The sequence below is a fragment of the Helianthus annuus genome, chromosome 3 (genome assembly GCF_002127325.2).
Source record: "Helianthus annuus cultivar XRQ/B chromosome 3, HanXRQr2.0-SUNRISE, whole genome shotgun sequence".
Lineage (NCBI taxonomy): Eukaryota > Viridiplantae > Streptophyta > Magnoliopsida > Asterales > Asteraceae > Helianthus > Helianthus annuus.
In genome coordinates, this window is record NC_035435.2 from 114629507 (window position 1) to 114646538 (window position 17032).

General features: G+C 36.0%; 1 protein-coding gene and 2 long non-coding RNA genes across 3 annotated transcripts; 1 reads left to right on the top strand and 2 right to left on the bottom strand.

Annotated features, from left to right (window-relative positions):
• Positions 1-1267: 1267 nt before the first annotated feature.
• Positions 1268-3829, bottom strand: LOC110929278. The gene is made up of 5 exons (XR_002586977.2): positions 3714-3829; positions 3503-3544; positions 3325-3382; positions 1868-1978; positions 1268-1458 (listed from the first exon to the last, which is right to left on the bottom strand). It is a non-coding gene; the product is annotated as an uncharacterized LOC110929278 (long non-coding RNA).
• LOC110929277 lies at positions 2158-3314 on the top strand. The gene is made up of 3 exons (XR_004889580.1): positions 2158-2196; positions 2277-2467; positions 2917-3314. It is a non-coding gene; the product is annotated as an uncharacterized LOC110929277 (long non-coding RNA).
• Positions 3830-13095: 9266 nt separating the features above from the next.
• On the bottom strand, positions 13096-15289 carry LOC110929276 (metallothionein-like protein 1). Its single transcript, XM_022172406.2, has 3 exons — positions 15128-15289; positions 14941-15021; positions 13096-13421 (listed from the first exon to the last, which is right to left on the bottom strand). The coding sequence occupies exons 1-3, from the start codon at positions 15196-15198 to the stop codon at positions 13328-13330; spliced, it is 246 nt and encodes an 81-aa protein (XP_022028098.1). The 5' UTR covers positions 15199-15289; the 3' UTR covers positions 13096-13327.
• Between the last annotated feature and the right edge of the window lie 1743 nt (positions 15290-17032).

The following is a 17032-nucleotide window of genomic DNA, read 5'->3' on the forward strand; positions in this document are numbered from 1 at the left end:
GAATTTCCTCACGGACCCTATGGAAGGGAGATCTACTCTGCGACCAGCGGATCTGCTCGTCTTTGGCTGGGCTGGGGGGAAACATGCTTGTGTAGACCTCACGGGGGTTTCCCCTTTGGTTGGTTTAAGGGAAAACGGGTTTGTAGCTGGACTAGCAGCAAGAAAGGCAGAATCAAAGAAAGTGGATAAGCACGCTAAAGCTTGCGCAGAGAATCAACATGTCTTTATCCCTTTTGCCTTTGATACTTTTGGTTTCCTAGCGCCAGAAGCCATCAACTTCTTGACGAGGGTTCAACGGGTTATCCACAGCAATTGTTCGACCACAGGGGGGCAGGGGTTTGTGTTCGGGAGGTTGGGGTTTGCAATTCAGAAAGGGTTGGTGGCGCAGCTTGTTGCCCGTCTACCTTCTGTTTTGATGTAACTTAACAAGTTTTCTGGTTATATCAAATATAATTCATTTTGATTATCAAAAAAAAAAAAAAAGAATATTTTGGTTTCATAAGTGTTTAGTTATATATTTTCTTCGATTGATTTAGCCATCATGGATTCATGTTAAAAGTTTGATAGTGTGATTCTTGTTTTTAAAACATATTGAATCCGGAAAAATATTAGAATGCTAGTAAAATGATCAATTTATCTATTTTTCTAATAATGTTCATCAATATTTAAATCCCTAATCAGATTTTAATTTTTGAACCCAAAATAATCACAGAATCATGTGATCTAGTAAAACATTCCGAACCACGTGAGTGTTTAATTATAATTTATATCTCTATCATGCAACCGGCACGCTCAGATTCAAACGATACGATGTGTGCTTAGAGTATCAAGTTGGCTCGAATTAACGAACGGTGTTTGGTTAGTTTTAATACAAACTAATAGTTAAAGGGATCATTGCACCGTGGCCGTTAATGATCATAAGCCGTCAAATCAAGAATTTGCCCCGATGTTGAGAAATCTTGTTTCTTGGAATGTTAATTTGCATGTATTAGGATTCAAGGCTGTTCCGAACAACTCGAGCAACATAAACAATTGTTGACAGCTTTGCTCATTTCTATTTTTTTGTCGATGTTGTATTTTTCAAGCAGCTTTCGGTCGGCCCGGCTCAAATTGGTCTATTTACCTATTGGAGCCGAGACGGCGAGCACGGTTGCTTCTGATTTCCATTCAGGTATTGAATTCTGGATTTTAGATTTAATGTGTTCTCTGATCAACATCCCATTTGGCGATTTGCTAAAATTCTAAACCCTAAATCGAACAAGAAATAGAACCACAGAATTAATATTCTATATTATATTGTTCCCGTTGTTTGTAACCGTCATTTGGGTTAATTACAGCCGTTTAAAGTCATCAACATTTAATCTCAGCCGTTTAAAGTCACTAAATTCCTTCTAGAAGCAGCAGTTCATGGCAGTTCCACACTCTCTCTCCCACGATTATTCAGTTAGCAGCAGTTTCCTAAGATGAGCCAATAAAAATACAGAATAAGAAACTGAAAAAAACAAATACGGTTTAAATTCCTTTATTTCAGCAAGTTAGTGGAGTAGTGGAGGGTGTAACTACCCAGTATGATGATTATATAATACGTACCCCAAGCTTCTATATTCCTTGCTTACATATCATTTCCATTCAGACATCAAAGATTTGCAGCCATGGATGACTACACCCTAATGGATAACTACTACCTATTCGAAACAGCCAACTATGCAATGAAGGTAATACTAAACCAAATACAATGCTGTACATATGTTTGTAGATTTTTTTAGTTTCCTATATAACTAGGGTAGAGTGATGTTCTTATTAGAATTATTGTCTAGTAAACACGAAGTCGTATGGAGCAAGAATAGCAGACTGAAAAGGTACATACCAATTATCTTCTTACTTTGTGTTGATTTACAGACCACGTCTTTAATCAGTATTTTACTTCTTGTAGTCATCAATTATGATTGAGCAGCAACAAACTGATGGAACAAATGACCTACAAGTGAAGGTAAGTAATGGTTTTGTTTCGTTAACATAAATTATGCATTGTAAAGTCCATGTTTCAAAATAGTTACTTTTATCATAATTTCATGAAAAACCAAGAGACTGACAAGACATTTTAGGCGCCTTTATTGGTCGGTTGCGATGTGCGATCAATGAGCAAAGAAACATACTGCATACTCAGTAATAGAGAAGTTATAGCAGTGAATCAAGGTCGGTAATTAAGACAATTTATAATTATTTTCTTTTTATAATTTTTTGGATATTTACTCACCAACCTCGTGTTGATACAGATAGCCTTGGAGTCCAAGGAAAGAAGGTTAAGAAAAATGGTGATTTGGAGGTCTGGGCTAGCCCACTTGCACATAACAAAGTTGTTGTGATTCTATGGAACAGAAAAAGCTCAACAGCCGAAATTACAGCATATTGGTCCGACATAGGACTCAACTCGACCACAGTCGTTAAAGCTCGTGACTTGTGGGCGGTAAGACTATCAAAAAATATTTTATTATTTTGAATTAAAATTTTTTTGCCGTTCTAGCATGCACTTGCAGTTAGAGGTGTACAAATAGGTTTTTTTTACCAACCGAACCGGTTTTTCAAGTGGTAAACAAACCAGGTTTTTTTTTTCAAACCAGTTCGGATTTAAAACCGGTTTCCGGGGATCAAACCCCAAAACCTATTAAACCGGTTCGGTCCGGGTTATAAACCGGCTTGGGACAAAAATAGCAGTTTAAATCGTTTTTTAACCGGTTCGGATTATAATACGAACTGGTATCCAAACCTCGGGCCGAGTCGGGTTGAAACCGGTTTTTTTTTTTTCAAACGGGTTCGTTTTTTTTCGAACCGGTTTTTTTGTACATGTCTACTTACAGCAACTTAAATGTCTCACTTAGATTTTTTTTATTTTTTATTATTTTTTTTTTTTTGCAGTACAAGACTCAAAGATCAGTGAAGGGACAGATCTCGGAAACTGTAGAATCTCACGCTTGTAAGATGTACGTTCTTACTCCACGATAAGGAGTTTAGAGTACATGACCAGTTAACTGCAGATTGTGTTATGTGTTATGACACGTTTGTCGTAAAAATAAGATTTGCGAAGGCAAAGCCAAAATAAAGCTAATAAACAGAGATATGTTCTCTTTTTGAGTTTTTAATGATGTTTTTAATGCGTTTTTATCATCTAGAATTGTCTGAATATAAGCATTTTTTTTCATTTAAACTTTTTAACTAGTACGAGTTATTGATAGTATAACTATAACTATTTTAATAATAACATATGTACTGAAAAAAGTGCCAATCAAATGATATTCGCCTAATCAAGATTTTTTGCTTACCAACCTTATTAATGGACCCAATATGTACTATTCCTTGTGGTTACACAGAGATTGCTGCATGTCTGCAAGATTAAAGCAACAAAAAAAAGTTAATGCCCTAGATCAAGATTACATAAATAGGCCCCCACCAAAGCAACCATGGTGATACCATCTTTAAATTGAAGCTGAATATAAAAAATTACCTCTATACCGGAAGAACATTGCCGAAAAAGTTTCGAGTCATCCTGCGACATAATAAAAATTGTTAAGTTAGGTAGACTATGATAACTATTTGTAGATTAAACCAGAAGAAGTAACTTTAATACCTAGATTAAAAAGCAAAACATCAAAAACCGTCACTCGCACTTCCATATAAAAGCAATTATATAAGATCATCTATAAAATTTAGCTTACTTTTGTTTCAGAAAATGCAATAAGTGATTCAGTGTTTGATACAGATCAGATATAATCTTTGCCGATTCCCAGTTTCCATCAGCGCTTGAAACCAAACATAGTTCTTCGGGGGGGGGGGGTGGTCCTTGTAAATGGGCAGGTCACTTTTGAGACTACAAACACATTTTGTGCAAAATTTTATAACTAATATTAGTTTAATAAAAATCTAATATTTTTTAACCAAATAGATTTAGAGCATTCTATGTGTTAACAATACACTTTGGTCTACATGTAATTTCAATTCTTTTATGTCATCATACTTTTCAGTCTTCAAGTTTGTTTGACATCATATTATTGGCCTTAAGGGTCAAAACTAGAGAGTAACGCAAACTGTTGTTTTCATATTTGCAAAAAGTGATACTATATGCATGCATGATGAGATGTGAAATTGAATAGCCTCCAGCAAGTCTTTCTCAAGACGTTCATTCAATTGTTGCATTGATGTTGTGCCACCAGCAAGCTGCACAAAGGAAACAATCCATATAAGCAAGTATGTTCAACAACCAAATGGCAACAGAAGTATCAAAGCTATTACCAAGATATCGCTGAATAGTTCTCTCCGAATATCAACATCACTTATTTATGCTCTCTCCGAATATCAACATCACACTCAGCTTCATTATAGATCTCTCTCTTAATCTAGAAACAATCACACAAAATCAATCTCATAACAGGTTTTATCTACATATACACCTTAAAATCCTAACCCTATGTGTTCCTTCACCTGTTGTTCTTCCAACTTCATACCTTTGGACTACAAATCTAGCAGAAAAAACTCACAAATCAATCACAAACAACATGCACATCAGAAGAACCTACACGTTTCTAATCAATATCTACTCCGATAACACTTCCAATTTGATAAAGCTAGGCCGAAATTATAGATCCCGATTGTCGTACCTCTAGGTAGGGGTGTTCAAAACCGGATATCCGAAAATTTCGAATACCTAATTTCACAATCCGAATCTGTATCCAATTTTTCGGATATCCGAAATTCGGATAGCTGAATTTTCGGATATCCATTCGGATAGCGAATCGGATATCCAAACTCAGAAAAAAAATATTTTTGAATCAAAATTCTAACACAACCAGTTTTCTAACATACCATTCAAAATCCAAGATATCAACAATAAAAAGGCAAATAAACATAATTCCAAGATAGCACCTGAAGAAAATAAAATCAAAAAATAATAAGCTCAAATGTAATAGTGTACAGCATGTATGCAGTATGTTTTTAAATTCAAATTTAAAATAAAATATTCATAAAAAAGAAGGAATAAATTAAACATCATCTTAAAATCCCAATGTGTGAATAATGCCATCGTATGTTAAGCACATATATTCATTATTTCATACAAAACTGGTGTAATCAAACTCTAAATAATGATTGAAGAGTATTGCAGAAGTCGATACAGAGGGTTCAATGTATTTTAGATACACCAGTAATCGTGATTAAAATCGCCGTGTAAATAAATCGCACTAAAAAATACAACATGCCTGATGCAACCTGTTGAAGCAGAAGATCATATGGAGCGATTGTCAAAGGAACGATGGAGAATAACGATCGATTCACGATGAACAACCGATTAAGTGTTGTTGATACTCGAGAAGGAGAGGAACGATCGATTGAATAACCACTGTGAAGAAAGAACAACTGAATGAACATTGTGAAGATGTCCGATTGAAGTTTGAGCGTTGAAGGGTCAGTTGGGGGAAGGGGGCGTTGAGTTATGTCTAGGGTTTACAAGGAAATGGGGAAAGATGGGTATTTATATTTAACAATTAAAAAAATAAGAAATAGGAGAAAAATGCCCGGATAGTCCCTGTGGTTTCGCTTTTTTTCACCTATAGTCCCCAACTTCCTAAAACTACCTGAATAGTCCCCAACTTTTCATTTTTTGTTCCCGGATAGTCCCTGGGTCTAACTTCAGTTTGTTTTCTCTGTTAAGAGGGTGTGAAATGACAAAAATACCCTTTCCTTAAAAGGCCAAACCATAGGCACTATCCGGGCATCTTCTTCATTTTTATTTATAAAACCCCACCACCACAATTCACCTTCAACCACCACCACCAATACCATCTACCCCCAACTTCACCAAACTATTGACTTTCATGACGGTTGTGTGAATGAGCGAGCTTTTTGCCAAACTAGATATGCACATCATCAAGTCAAAACTTCTGTTTCAATTAGCAGATTATCAAACAACTCAGTAAAAAACTATAATAGACTCAATCGATTTCTCTGATTTCGTAAACTAGCAAACACGAAAATGCTTACGATAAACTAAACGGCGAGTATGCAGCATCTTGTTTCGCACTTCATCATTCCAATTACAACACAAATCACAATCGAGAAAACCTAATGTTCAAATCGCATATCTTCTACTGACAAAATGATAATGAACTCCTAAAATCATAGCTGAATAATCTCACTACAGTATCAGGTTACAGATCTGTAAACAGAATCAGAGTTAAAAAAAGGAAGAAGATGATAATCTTACCCTAGAGAGAGGAAGCGGCGATGGAAGTCGCCAGAGAAACCTACTGGCGGTACACAGGCAAAATCGGAGCATAAACTGAGAGATATTCAGTCGTTTAGCATTTATATTTTTAATCATTTGAAGACGAGACACATTGAAGTAAGTTTGCAGTTGTGCACTACACCAAACTATTGACTTTCATGGTATCTTCGCCGAATGAGCGAGCTTTTTGCAAGAAATCCATGGCGGTTGTGTGAATTGTTCAGGTTCGGTTGAACGTGGTGGAGATGCAGGTGGAAGAGGGGGGTTGAGTGTGGAGGGATGCACGTTATGAATGATGGGGGTGTGTGGTTTGTGATACACAAGTTTGTGAAAGTCAATAGTTTGGTGAAGTTGGGGGTAGATGGTGGTGGTTGAAGTTGGAGATGGTGGTGGTGGTAGTGTAAAGTGGGGAAGATGAAGTGGGTATGGTGGCTGGTGGGTCCCACATAAATTCTAAAATATTAATTAGAGTTAAATGGTCGAAGAGTGATTGTGGCGGTGATGGTGGAGGGTGGACGAGGGTGATGGTGGGTGGAGGTTGAAGATGAAGTGTGGTGGTGGGGTTTTATAAATAAAAATGAAGAAGATGCCCGGATAGTCCCTATGGTTTGGCCTTTTAAGGAAAGGGTATTTTTGTCATTTCACACCCTCTTAACAGAGAAAACAAACTGAAGTTAGACCCAGGGACTATCCGGGAACAAAAAATGAAAAGTTGGGGACTATTCAGGTAGTTTTAGAAAGTTGGGGACTATAGATGAAAAAAGGCGAAACCACAGGGACTATCCGGGCATTTTTCTCAAAAAAGAGTATTATTTGGTATTTCGGATATCGGATATCCGAAAATTATCAAAATCGATATACGAATCCGAATTAGGTCATAAATAAAATAAGACCACCCGTAATGGGGTTTTTTTGCATTTTTCCTTAAAAAAACGCCCAAACACGCCCATATACCGCCCCCGGGGGCGTTTTTCTTCAAAAATTGGGTTGGGGCGTGCTATATTAAACGCCGGATCAAGATTTTGTTGGCCAATCACAAGTATCCTTCTTTTTGTTTGGCCAATACTTTTTTTGATGGTTTTTTATTTAATTCTTTACACCCCTTTTAACATAATGTCCTATATCCCTACTACACCCATTTTAGAAAAAACACCCCATAAATTTCGTGGCGCAAAATCACTTTCGCAAAATAAATTTCCTTGCTGGTGTGGAGAGCCTATATGGTCTAATGGAACTTTCTGCAAAGGTGTTTTATATTTTAGGGTTGACTGTTTTATAGAGAATAAGGGTGTTATGTTGTTTGGTTTTGATGTGGAATTAGAGAGATTTAAGTTGAAAACCATTCCAAGTATTCCACATGCTGACTTTGATGGAAATTTAGTTGTTGCACATAAAGAGCTTTATATGTTTGTTACTCATAGGTTTTCTCATTGGACGGTTGATTTGTGGAGGATGGAAGGTGAAAGTTGGGTGAAATTATGGGTTTTCCCTCCCATACAGCCTATTATTTTATCATGCTCTATCACACATATTATAAGTACTGGCAGGTTCCTTGTGGTATCGATTGATGGAGTTGCTATTGAAATAGACACGACAATGAAAGCGGAAGATTGTTACTATCCTGTACTTTGGTTTCACGGGTTACAAGGAACAATATACTCCGAGACTCTTGCTTTACCAAATATTTACTTCCATTAAATATGCTCTTTTGTTTTGTTCATTTTAATGTTTGGTTATTTGTTTAGTGACATTATAAATACGTTTTATCATTTTCTTTATTATGTTCTATGGGTATTTATGTTATTATGCCGTTAAAGTACCTGGCCTACGGACGGGTTCTCAACTAGTTGTATTTTGTTATTTGTTATTTGTTATTTGTCCTAAATCCCATATCACAATCAAACGATCAAGTGTTTGTAATTTTTATTAGCTGAAGTTTGATGAAAATCAAGTTATATTTATACCAACTTCTCATTTTCGATCATCCCATATTTACATTTGTCAATCTCACTATTTGGCTTCCTTTTTTGAAGACATTGTATCTAACGTCAATTCTCAACATGTTCGGCAACGAAACGACATTCAATTTTTTGTTGCTAAATTCGGTTTCTTTCGTTGACACAGAAAACAATATGCCAAAGCCTGAGAGTGAGACGGATAAACATACACGGCTCTGTGAGCGCAGGAGACTTAAGTATGCTGACCACGAATTTTACCTCCGAATACTAAGGTAGCGTTCGTTTCATGGAATGGAATGGAATGGAATTAGGAAGTTTTTCTTTGTAAAATTGATCTTGGTTGGGGGAGGGATGAATTTGAAATCCCATGAATTTCTTTAATCAATGAAATTTGTGACTATTTCAACATTCCATTCCATTCCTTCATTTGAGTGAAGGATTTCTAAGGAATGTTGAAATAGTCACAAATTTCATTGATTAAAGAAATTCATGGGATTTCAAATTCCTCTCTCCCCCAACCAAGATCAATTTTACAAAGAAAAACTTCCTAATTCCATTCCATTCCATTCCATGAAACGAACGCTACCTAAATTCAAAGCCGAGGATACTTACTTTCTCAGAGTTGAAGGTAACCGATATGTTGGTCACAGTTGGATGGAAAATAAACTGACTCTTTTCTTGTTTTATCAACTATTGATTTGGTTGTACTAACTACAAGCAAGATCAACTTGTCTAGTAGTCTTTATCTAGCTAGATATTATATTTTATTTAAACTACTAGACATTGCATGGGTTTGATAGTTATAGCGGGTCCTCATCGTCCCTCCATTGTCGTTGCAGACGGTCCTCCTCTTTCTTATCCCACACACACATATAAATATACATACGTCTTGTATATAGTGACGGGGCTCATCCTCCACATCCTTAGGGACGTGATACCATACGAAAGCTAAGTTGCCGGTGAAAATTTTCCGATTGAATGTCGTCTAATAGTAATAGTAGTCAAACAGATTTTTCCCCAAAACGAATGCTGTGAGTAGAAATTAGTGGGAGAATCATTAAACAAAAATTTTAAACCCTAACAGGGCTAACTACTGCAAAATGTAAGTTGGCCGGTGAAATTTCCCAAATTTCCCGGTTGAATGTTTGTTTCTGTGTTTTAACTCGGTGAAAATTGAATTTTCAGTGTGAAGATTCTAATAGGGAGAAAATGGACGGTGTCATCACTTTGCTATCTGCTGGTAAGGTTTGCTTCGGCAGTATAAATGGGTTAATTTCTCTTTAGGTTCTATGCTTTAGATTTTAATTTTAATTTTAATGCAATCAATTAAGTTATAGCTCACCTCACAATGGAGGGGAAGTGAAGATTTAGGTTTGAGGTCATAAGTCTCGTATTCGATTTCATTTGGGTTTTACTGCAGTGGACTTTCGGACGACGGGTTTTCTCCGAATCGTAGATGGTGGGCTTGGGCTACCTAGCGTTGTGTGTGGTTGCGAGCGTATGTAGAGGTGCACAAACCCAGTATTTTTAATAATCGGTTCCGGTCATGGAACCGGTTTCGTTTTCTTGTTTTTAGGGTTAGAACCGGTTATTGCTAAAGCGGGTTCGGTTTAGGTTCCGTTATTTGAGCAAAAAAACATACCCTATGTGTCCGGTTCCGGGTAGGGTTCGGTTCCGATTCTTTAGAAACCGGGTATTAAATTTACCGTATTTACGGGTTTTTTCTATACCCTACTTCCGAGTTTCTTTAGTATCCTATTTTCAGGTTTTTTTAATACTCTATTGCGTTTTTATTACTCTATTTTTTCGTCTTTTTGTGTTTTATTATTATTAAACATGCATTGTATAATGTAAAAAAATTAAAATAGATGTACTAACATAAATGAGAAAAATACTTGAGTAATTAGGTTGACGAAATCATATGTTTTATTAAATAATGATCGTAAAAATAACAAAATAAGAAAAATAGTTGAGTAACTATACAAGTAGCACCTTAATTTTTTTTTTTAAAAATGTAATTTACATAAATAACCCCTGAGGTGTAAAAGGACATAAAAATCCTTACACTTAACTGGAAAAAGTAATAAAGTTAGCGTTAGGAGCCAAAGTCGTTACAAAATGCGACCTCAGGAATTGATATGTCAAAAGATGCCTTTTTGCGCCGAAGGGGTTAAACTGACTAAAGCTCAGGGGCCAAAATAGCAATTTACTTAACATAAATTTATATGATAGATATTAGAATCACGTATCGGGTATAGCCGGTATAATCGGTTCCGGTTCTTGTCCTGTTTCGGGTGTTAATCGGGTAGGATCGGTGCCGGTTCCCGGTATTGAGATCAAAATGCACACCTATCTATACTCTACGGGTAGGGTCGGTTTCGGTTCGGTATAGGATACCCGGGTATTAAAAAAACCCGGCTCTGAGTCTTTTTACTGAGTACGATCTTTTTGTGCACCTCTATGTGTATGGGGTCACCTTTTACCATTGAGTTATACCCTCGGTAGTCAGGTTTTTATTTCATTAGCCGCTCAAAAATATGCAATTACTTTTCTTATCACAAACTGTAACATTTATTCTTTATTCCACATGCCATATTGCCATTGAACATGTGAGTGGGGACCAAGCTGTCCTTGGACTGATCAGGAGTTACCATGCTAGGTTTAAAACGTATGTAAAATCACACTTCTATCGAGTTTTTTCCTAAACTAGTGTTGGTGGAAAAAATATTTACTAAAATAGTGTTCTTTCAAAAATATTTATCAAATTGGTGTTTTTCAATTATCTTTTATTTTCTAACCAACATATTAGACTCTTTTATATTTTTTTGTTCAGTTACTATATTATCTATTTTTTTATCATACTTTTATGTTTTTATTGAATCAATTCATTGTTTTTTTTCTTCCATTGACCCATAATCGTTTATTATAGCAACTCATTATGCTGATGTAGGTTGAATCAGGAACCACATCCTCGATTGAAATTAGAATTAACCATCATGAACTCAATCAGAATTGAAAAAAGGTCAATAGCTTTTAAACGAGTAATCTTAGATTTTGAAAAATTCTATTTATGAGGTATAATTAAAAGAATCCGTAATTTTATATTGTTTTTGGGCATAACAAAATTATGTGCTTTTCTTGTGCTTTCATAAATTGTTTTGTCATTGTGAAATTAATATTTATTAGATCTTTTATGAAGTTTTCTCTGTTGAAAACAATGGTATGATGATGAAAAATATCAAACAACAAAATATGAACACATATATAGCAACAAAACAAAGTGACAAAACTCTTATTAACTCAAACCGGAAAAATTTACCTCCCAAATATCCCAATGATCTTACAAAAGTAAGATCTGAACAATACAAAGGATACGAACAGTCTTGATGATCATCTATACCAAACAACCACAATAATCTCTCGAACACAAGTGAGAGATACAGAGATGCAACAACTCGCCACAAACCCTAAAATCTATACAGAGAAAAATGAAAGTGAAACAAATGAACTGGAAAATGAATGAAGCTTCCGAAACCAGGTTTTTATATCTGGGAATAACAATTTTACACTTTGGTCCAAAAGTTTCACCAAAGATGATCATAGTCCCTTATAACTTTCACAACACCCCTTGAACTAACATACCTGATACAACAAACTCAACAACCATAACAAACTGTTAAAAAACCCAATAACAAAGGCCCAAATAAATAAACATAATGTCAGCCCACATGAATGAGGTATAAGCCCAATATATTTCAATATCCCCCCTTCATTCATTTGGCTGAAAAGAAATCCATCAGACCCAGTTTTTCACAAAATAACTCATGAACATTACCACTTAACCCTTAAGTAAAACATCTGCAAGTTGATTCTCATAATCAACCTTTTCAATTCTTATAAAACCATTAGATATTTTTTCTTGCAAGAAAAACAAATCTATTTCAAAGTGTTTAGTTCGTTCATGGAAAACAGGGTTTGCTGCAATTGAGATTGCAGCACTGCTATCACAATACAACTTAACAGGAAGTTTACAACTTAGTTTAAACTCATTTAAAACATTCACAGTCCAAACAAGTTCACAAGTCGTTGAACACATAGAACTGTATTCAGCTTCTCCAGTAGATCTAGAAATAGTGCTTTGTTTCTTGCTTTTCCAGGAGATCAAATTTTCACCCAGAAAAACACAGAAACCTATAACAGATTTCCTGGTAACCAAACACTTAGCCTAATCTGAATTAGCATAACACACCAAATCTAAACTACTACTTTGTTTAAACATAAGACCCTTTCTAGGACTCAACTTCTCTGAATTAGCATAACACACCAAATCTAACCTACTACTTTGTTTAAACATAAGACCCTTTTCAGGACTCAACTTCAAATACTTTAGCAACCTTGAGGCAACTTTAAGATGACTTTCTAATGGACTGTGCATAAATTGACTAAGATATTGAACGGCATAACAAATGTCAGGACGAGTCGAAGACAAATATATCAATTTTCCTATCAACTTTTGATAACCAGTGAAATCAATAAGTTTTTCACTATTAGCTTCATTTTTTGAATAACAATATGACTCAATTCTATCGGAGTATTCATAGGTTTACAACCTAGATACCCAAACTCACTAAGTAACTCTCCAAACAATATTTTCGTTGACTTAAAACATAACCCAGACTAATTATACAAAACTTCTCTAAGGGAGGATGAGCATCATATCCTCTAGCCTAAGTGACTAACGGGCACTTGAAGAGTATAGGACAGGATATGTGGTTTTACAATCAGCATGATTGGGATTACTGCAACCTTTCAACCGCGATGGCCAAAATTGTCGTACGATGCCAACTAGTAAATAACGATCTATAACTGAAGATGATAATATGAAAATAGATCAAACACACAAAACCAGGATCTCCCTTGCTTTTATTGTTATTACACAAAAACAAAGTTCAAAAAGATAAAAACAAGACACTGCCATGATTGATGAAACTCCATAACTGATGAAACTCCATAGTCATGGTATCCAAGGATGTTTAGCTAGTTTTAGTAGAGTTACATATGACCGATGACACTCCATAGTTGGCATGCCCATAACTCATTTGCAGGTGCATGGATTACATGTGCAAGGGTTGCATTTGCATCCTTCGTTCTCAGCCGCTGTTGCCACGCCTCCGGTGGTCTCTATTCCACTGTACCACCACACAAACACATCAATGAGATGATGATTACCAACTTGTCTTTTGTAAGCACATGTGTAAACGAAACAAGCTGCTTTGCTAGTCGAAATCGGCTCGGTAAAGCTCAAATCAAGACAAGCTGAAACGAGCCGTAGCCCAATCCTTAAAATAAGTTTGTTTGATAAACAAGTCCAAACTTCGCTTATATAGTTTATAAGTTCGAACTAGCCCTCAAGCTTAAACAAACATATCATTTATAGGTTATTTATCAACTATATGATATGCATATTAAAATTTTGGTTGCTGATTGTGGACTTTGAGATATGCAAATTGTGACCCTGGCAACTTATTCATTAGTTGAATACAAATCGAGAACCTCAGGGTTCTTTAAGTATTTATTTATTTAATATTGATCATTTTGCAACAATATCTTTTCTTATTTATTGTTATCACAACCATCGTCCTATTACTAATTTTATATATATACATATATATAAAAAAGTTCAAGTGTAGGGGCCTATATTTTCAACTCGCACAGGGCCCAAAAGTTTTTAGGAATTCTCAGGGACGACCCTGACTAAGCTATATTTATATAATAATTACAACTATATAAAATTTATATTTTCAACTCGCACAAGGCCCAGAAGTTTTTAGGAATTCTCGAGGACGGCCCTGATTAAAGCTATATTTTTTAGGAATTCTCGAGAACGGCCCTGATTAAAGCTATATTTATTTATATAATAATTGTAACGATATATAAAATTATAATAAACATAATTTTAAATAACAAACAAATGATAAATAAATATAAATTAATTGAAAAGGTCTAAATGAGTTGTATATTATATAAGGGTGCACGGGGCACATGCGGTGACCCCATTTGCCATGCGGGTACATCGCCACCATCCAAACTTTACCGCGCAGGCAGTGGGAAGCTCGGTGTGTGCTCACCGATTGAGAGAGAGGAGAGAGAGGAGGTGTTTGGTTGTTAATGTGGGTCCACCATTTTTCCACCAATCATATTTTTTCTTCTTTTTTTATAAGAAAATAATTGTGTGGATGGAGTGATGCCAACGTTTGAGTGCAACATAGGGACTTAAGAGGGGAGTTGACGTGACGCGTGCTGATTGGGTGTGTGTAAGAGAGGTCACTCCCCCCTAGAGGAGTGCCCCCACACCCTAACAAACAAATTATAAATTAATTAATTAAAAAGGTCTAAATGAGTTGAGGAAAAAAAAAATATTTTCACTCAAGCTCGAGTTATATAATTAAAGCTCAAAACGAACTGATCTCAAGCCCTCATATCTCATACAAGAAACGATCCTTCAACCGTGGTCGAGCTTGAAAAACTTTCATAAGCCTAGCTCAAGCTCGAATTCTAAAATTAAGGCTCAAAACAAGCCGATCTCAGCTTCCCGAATCTCATACGTTAAACGAGCCTAGATGAGCACGGGCTCGACTCGTTTAGAGCGGTATTGTAAGTGAATTTCATTTTAAATAATGTAATATTGAAATAAGAGAAATAACGTACGTTTCAGTAGGTGCAACACCAAGAATAAGTGTCTCATTGTTAGTACTCTCACCGGAGACCATTTCTGGGTACATCTTGCACCTGCAACCAACGGAAATAAACAACTATATATATATCTCTAACATCCAATTTAATTGCATGTAACGAAATCAAACCAAAAGATAAGTACCAAATGATTAGAACTTACCCACCACAGCCGTTACCGCACTTGCAACCAGAGCCGCAACCGCAGTTTCCACCACAGCAAGAAGACGACATCGTTTCTTGAAGGATTGATCGAGATCTCGGAGTTTTAAGTTATGGAAAGTATCAAAGCTGTTTGTTTGTTCTAGTGTTGGAACGAATCATCTGGAGTTAACTCTATTTATAAGCAGAAGCAATAATAGTTATTGATCTCCACCGTCCACGTACCACCATATCATCATACAAGGTCAATAGAGCTATTATGGCGGTGATAACAGTCCATAAATAACTGCATTGTCTTGACATTATCTCAAGACTTTTATAAATCTTATATGTTTGTAACTTTTTATAAATTATAAATGCCGCTATGCTTTATTTATTTATTTATTTAATAATTATAATTGGATAACTAATGCTAGGTTGAATCTATACACAGTCCAAAGTTGATGATTAATCAAACTGTTTTTTTAATAAAAATGAACTGAACTGGTATAACTGAAACTGATCAGTTGTGAAATTAAACCAAAACATAAATTGTTGGTTTGGTTTTAGTCCATAACCATATCGAACTATTGCTACGGACAATCCTTGATTTAATTAGGGATAGTTAATCTAAACTTCAAATGCATAATCGATTATTCACATAGTCTAACGGTATCAAATTTTGTAGAAAATATGTTCTTTATATTTCTGTTTGGTTAAGGCTTCAAGTCTTGCGGTCGAAAATAGTGTAGGCCTAAGAGTACATAGAGACTTTTTTATCGGAAAATGTTTACTCTTCTACTTTATATCAATAACTATAAACTTACTATATTGCCAGGTTTAAAACTTAGTTAGTCTTAGAAAAAAATATTAGGTGGTGAGTGATGACACAGCATAGTGTTGGGGCCACCTCAAACACGTGTTACTACTTTCTAGCATGTTCCAGCAGGACTGTGTGGTTCTCTAGGAATTACCTATATTTCAATGTTTCCTTCAAACTTAAAATATATTATTTTAGTGGATAATATCACATTCTCATCGACGTGAGGGTGAAGGGAGTGGTTACCTATTCGAAATAAGTAAACTTTTGATTCACCCAATCATATATTGTCATGTCAATTCATCTAAATAAGTTACTTAATGCTTAAAATGTTGGCGGTGGTTTACCTAATAAGATTTAGGTAAACTATTTAAAAAAAAAAGAAAAAAAATGTGTGATTGGTTGAGAAATAATGGACCCCACCACACACCCATCCCCCCCCCCCCTCCCTCCCTCTCACCGAATCGGTGAAGGTTCACCGCATTCCTTAAGCTTGATCGATAAACTGGTTGTTGGCGGTGGTTTACCGCTTCGGTAAAGGTGTTTACCGAGTGAGTTTACCTACGACTCCGTTCACCCTGATAAGTAAACTTCAACTTAAATAGAGGGAACTTGGATCCTGATGTGCACAAAATGCAACATATAAATTACATCAATTGTGGCGTAAAACTAACCGTTTTTAGTACTAATGTTGGAAAAATTGTGTTTTTATCTTCCTTTTGTATTTTCAGGATTAAATGAGCTCAAATGAACAAAAGAAGCAAAAAGGCACCTAAATCTAACACAAATACAAGAAAAGGAACAAACGTGGCATGCCCGACCCCCCGACAGTATCTTCCCAAGCAAAATCAAGAAGACAGAAGGCTGAACACGGCCCCGTGCTCAGTGAGCACGGGGACGTGCCCAAGTGTCAGCAGAAAAGACAAAGTTGTAGAAGCTTCTATCGCCCACCACGGGGCCGTGCTCAGCGGACACGGGGCCGTGGTCAACTATAAGATTCGTAGAATCCAGGCAAATCTTAATAGTACAGATGCGATGCGCTTCTGCACACGGGGTCGTACTCAGCGGACACGGGGCCGTGGTCAACTATAAGATCCGTAGAATCCA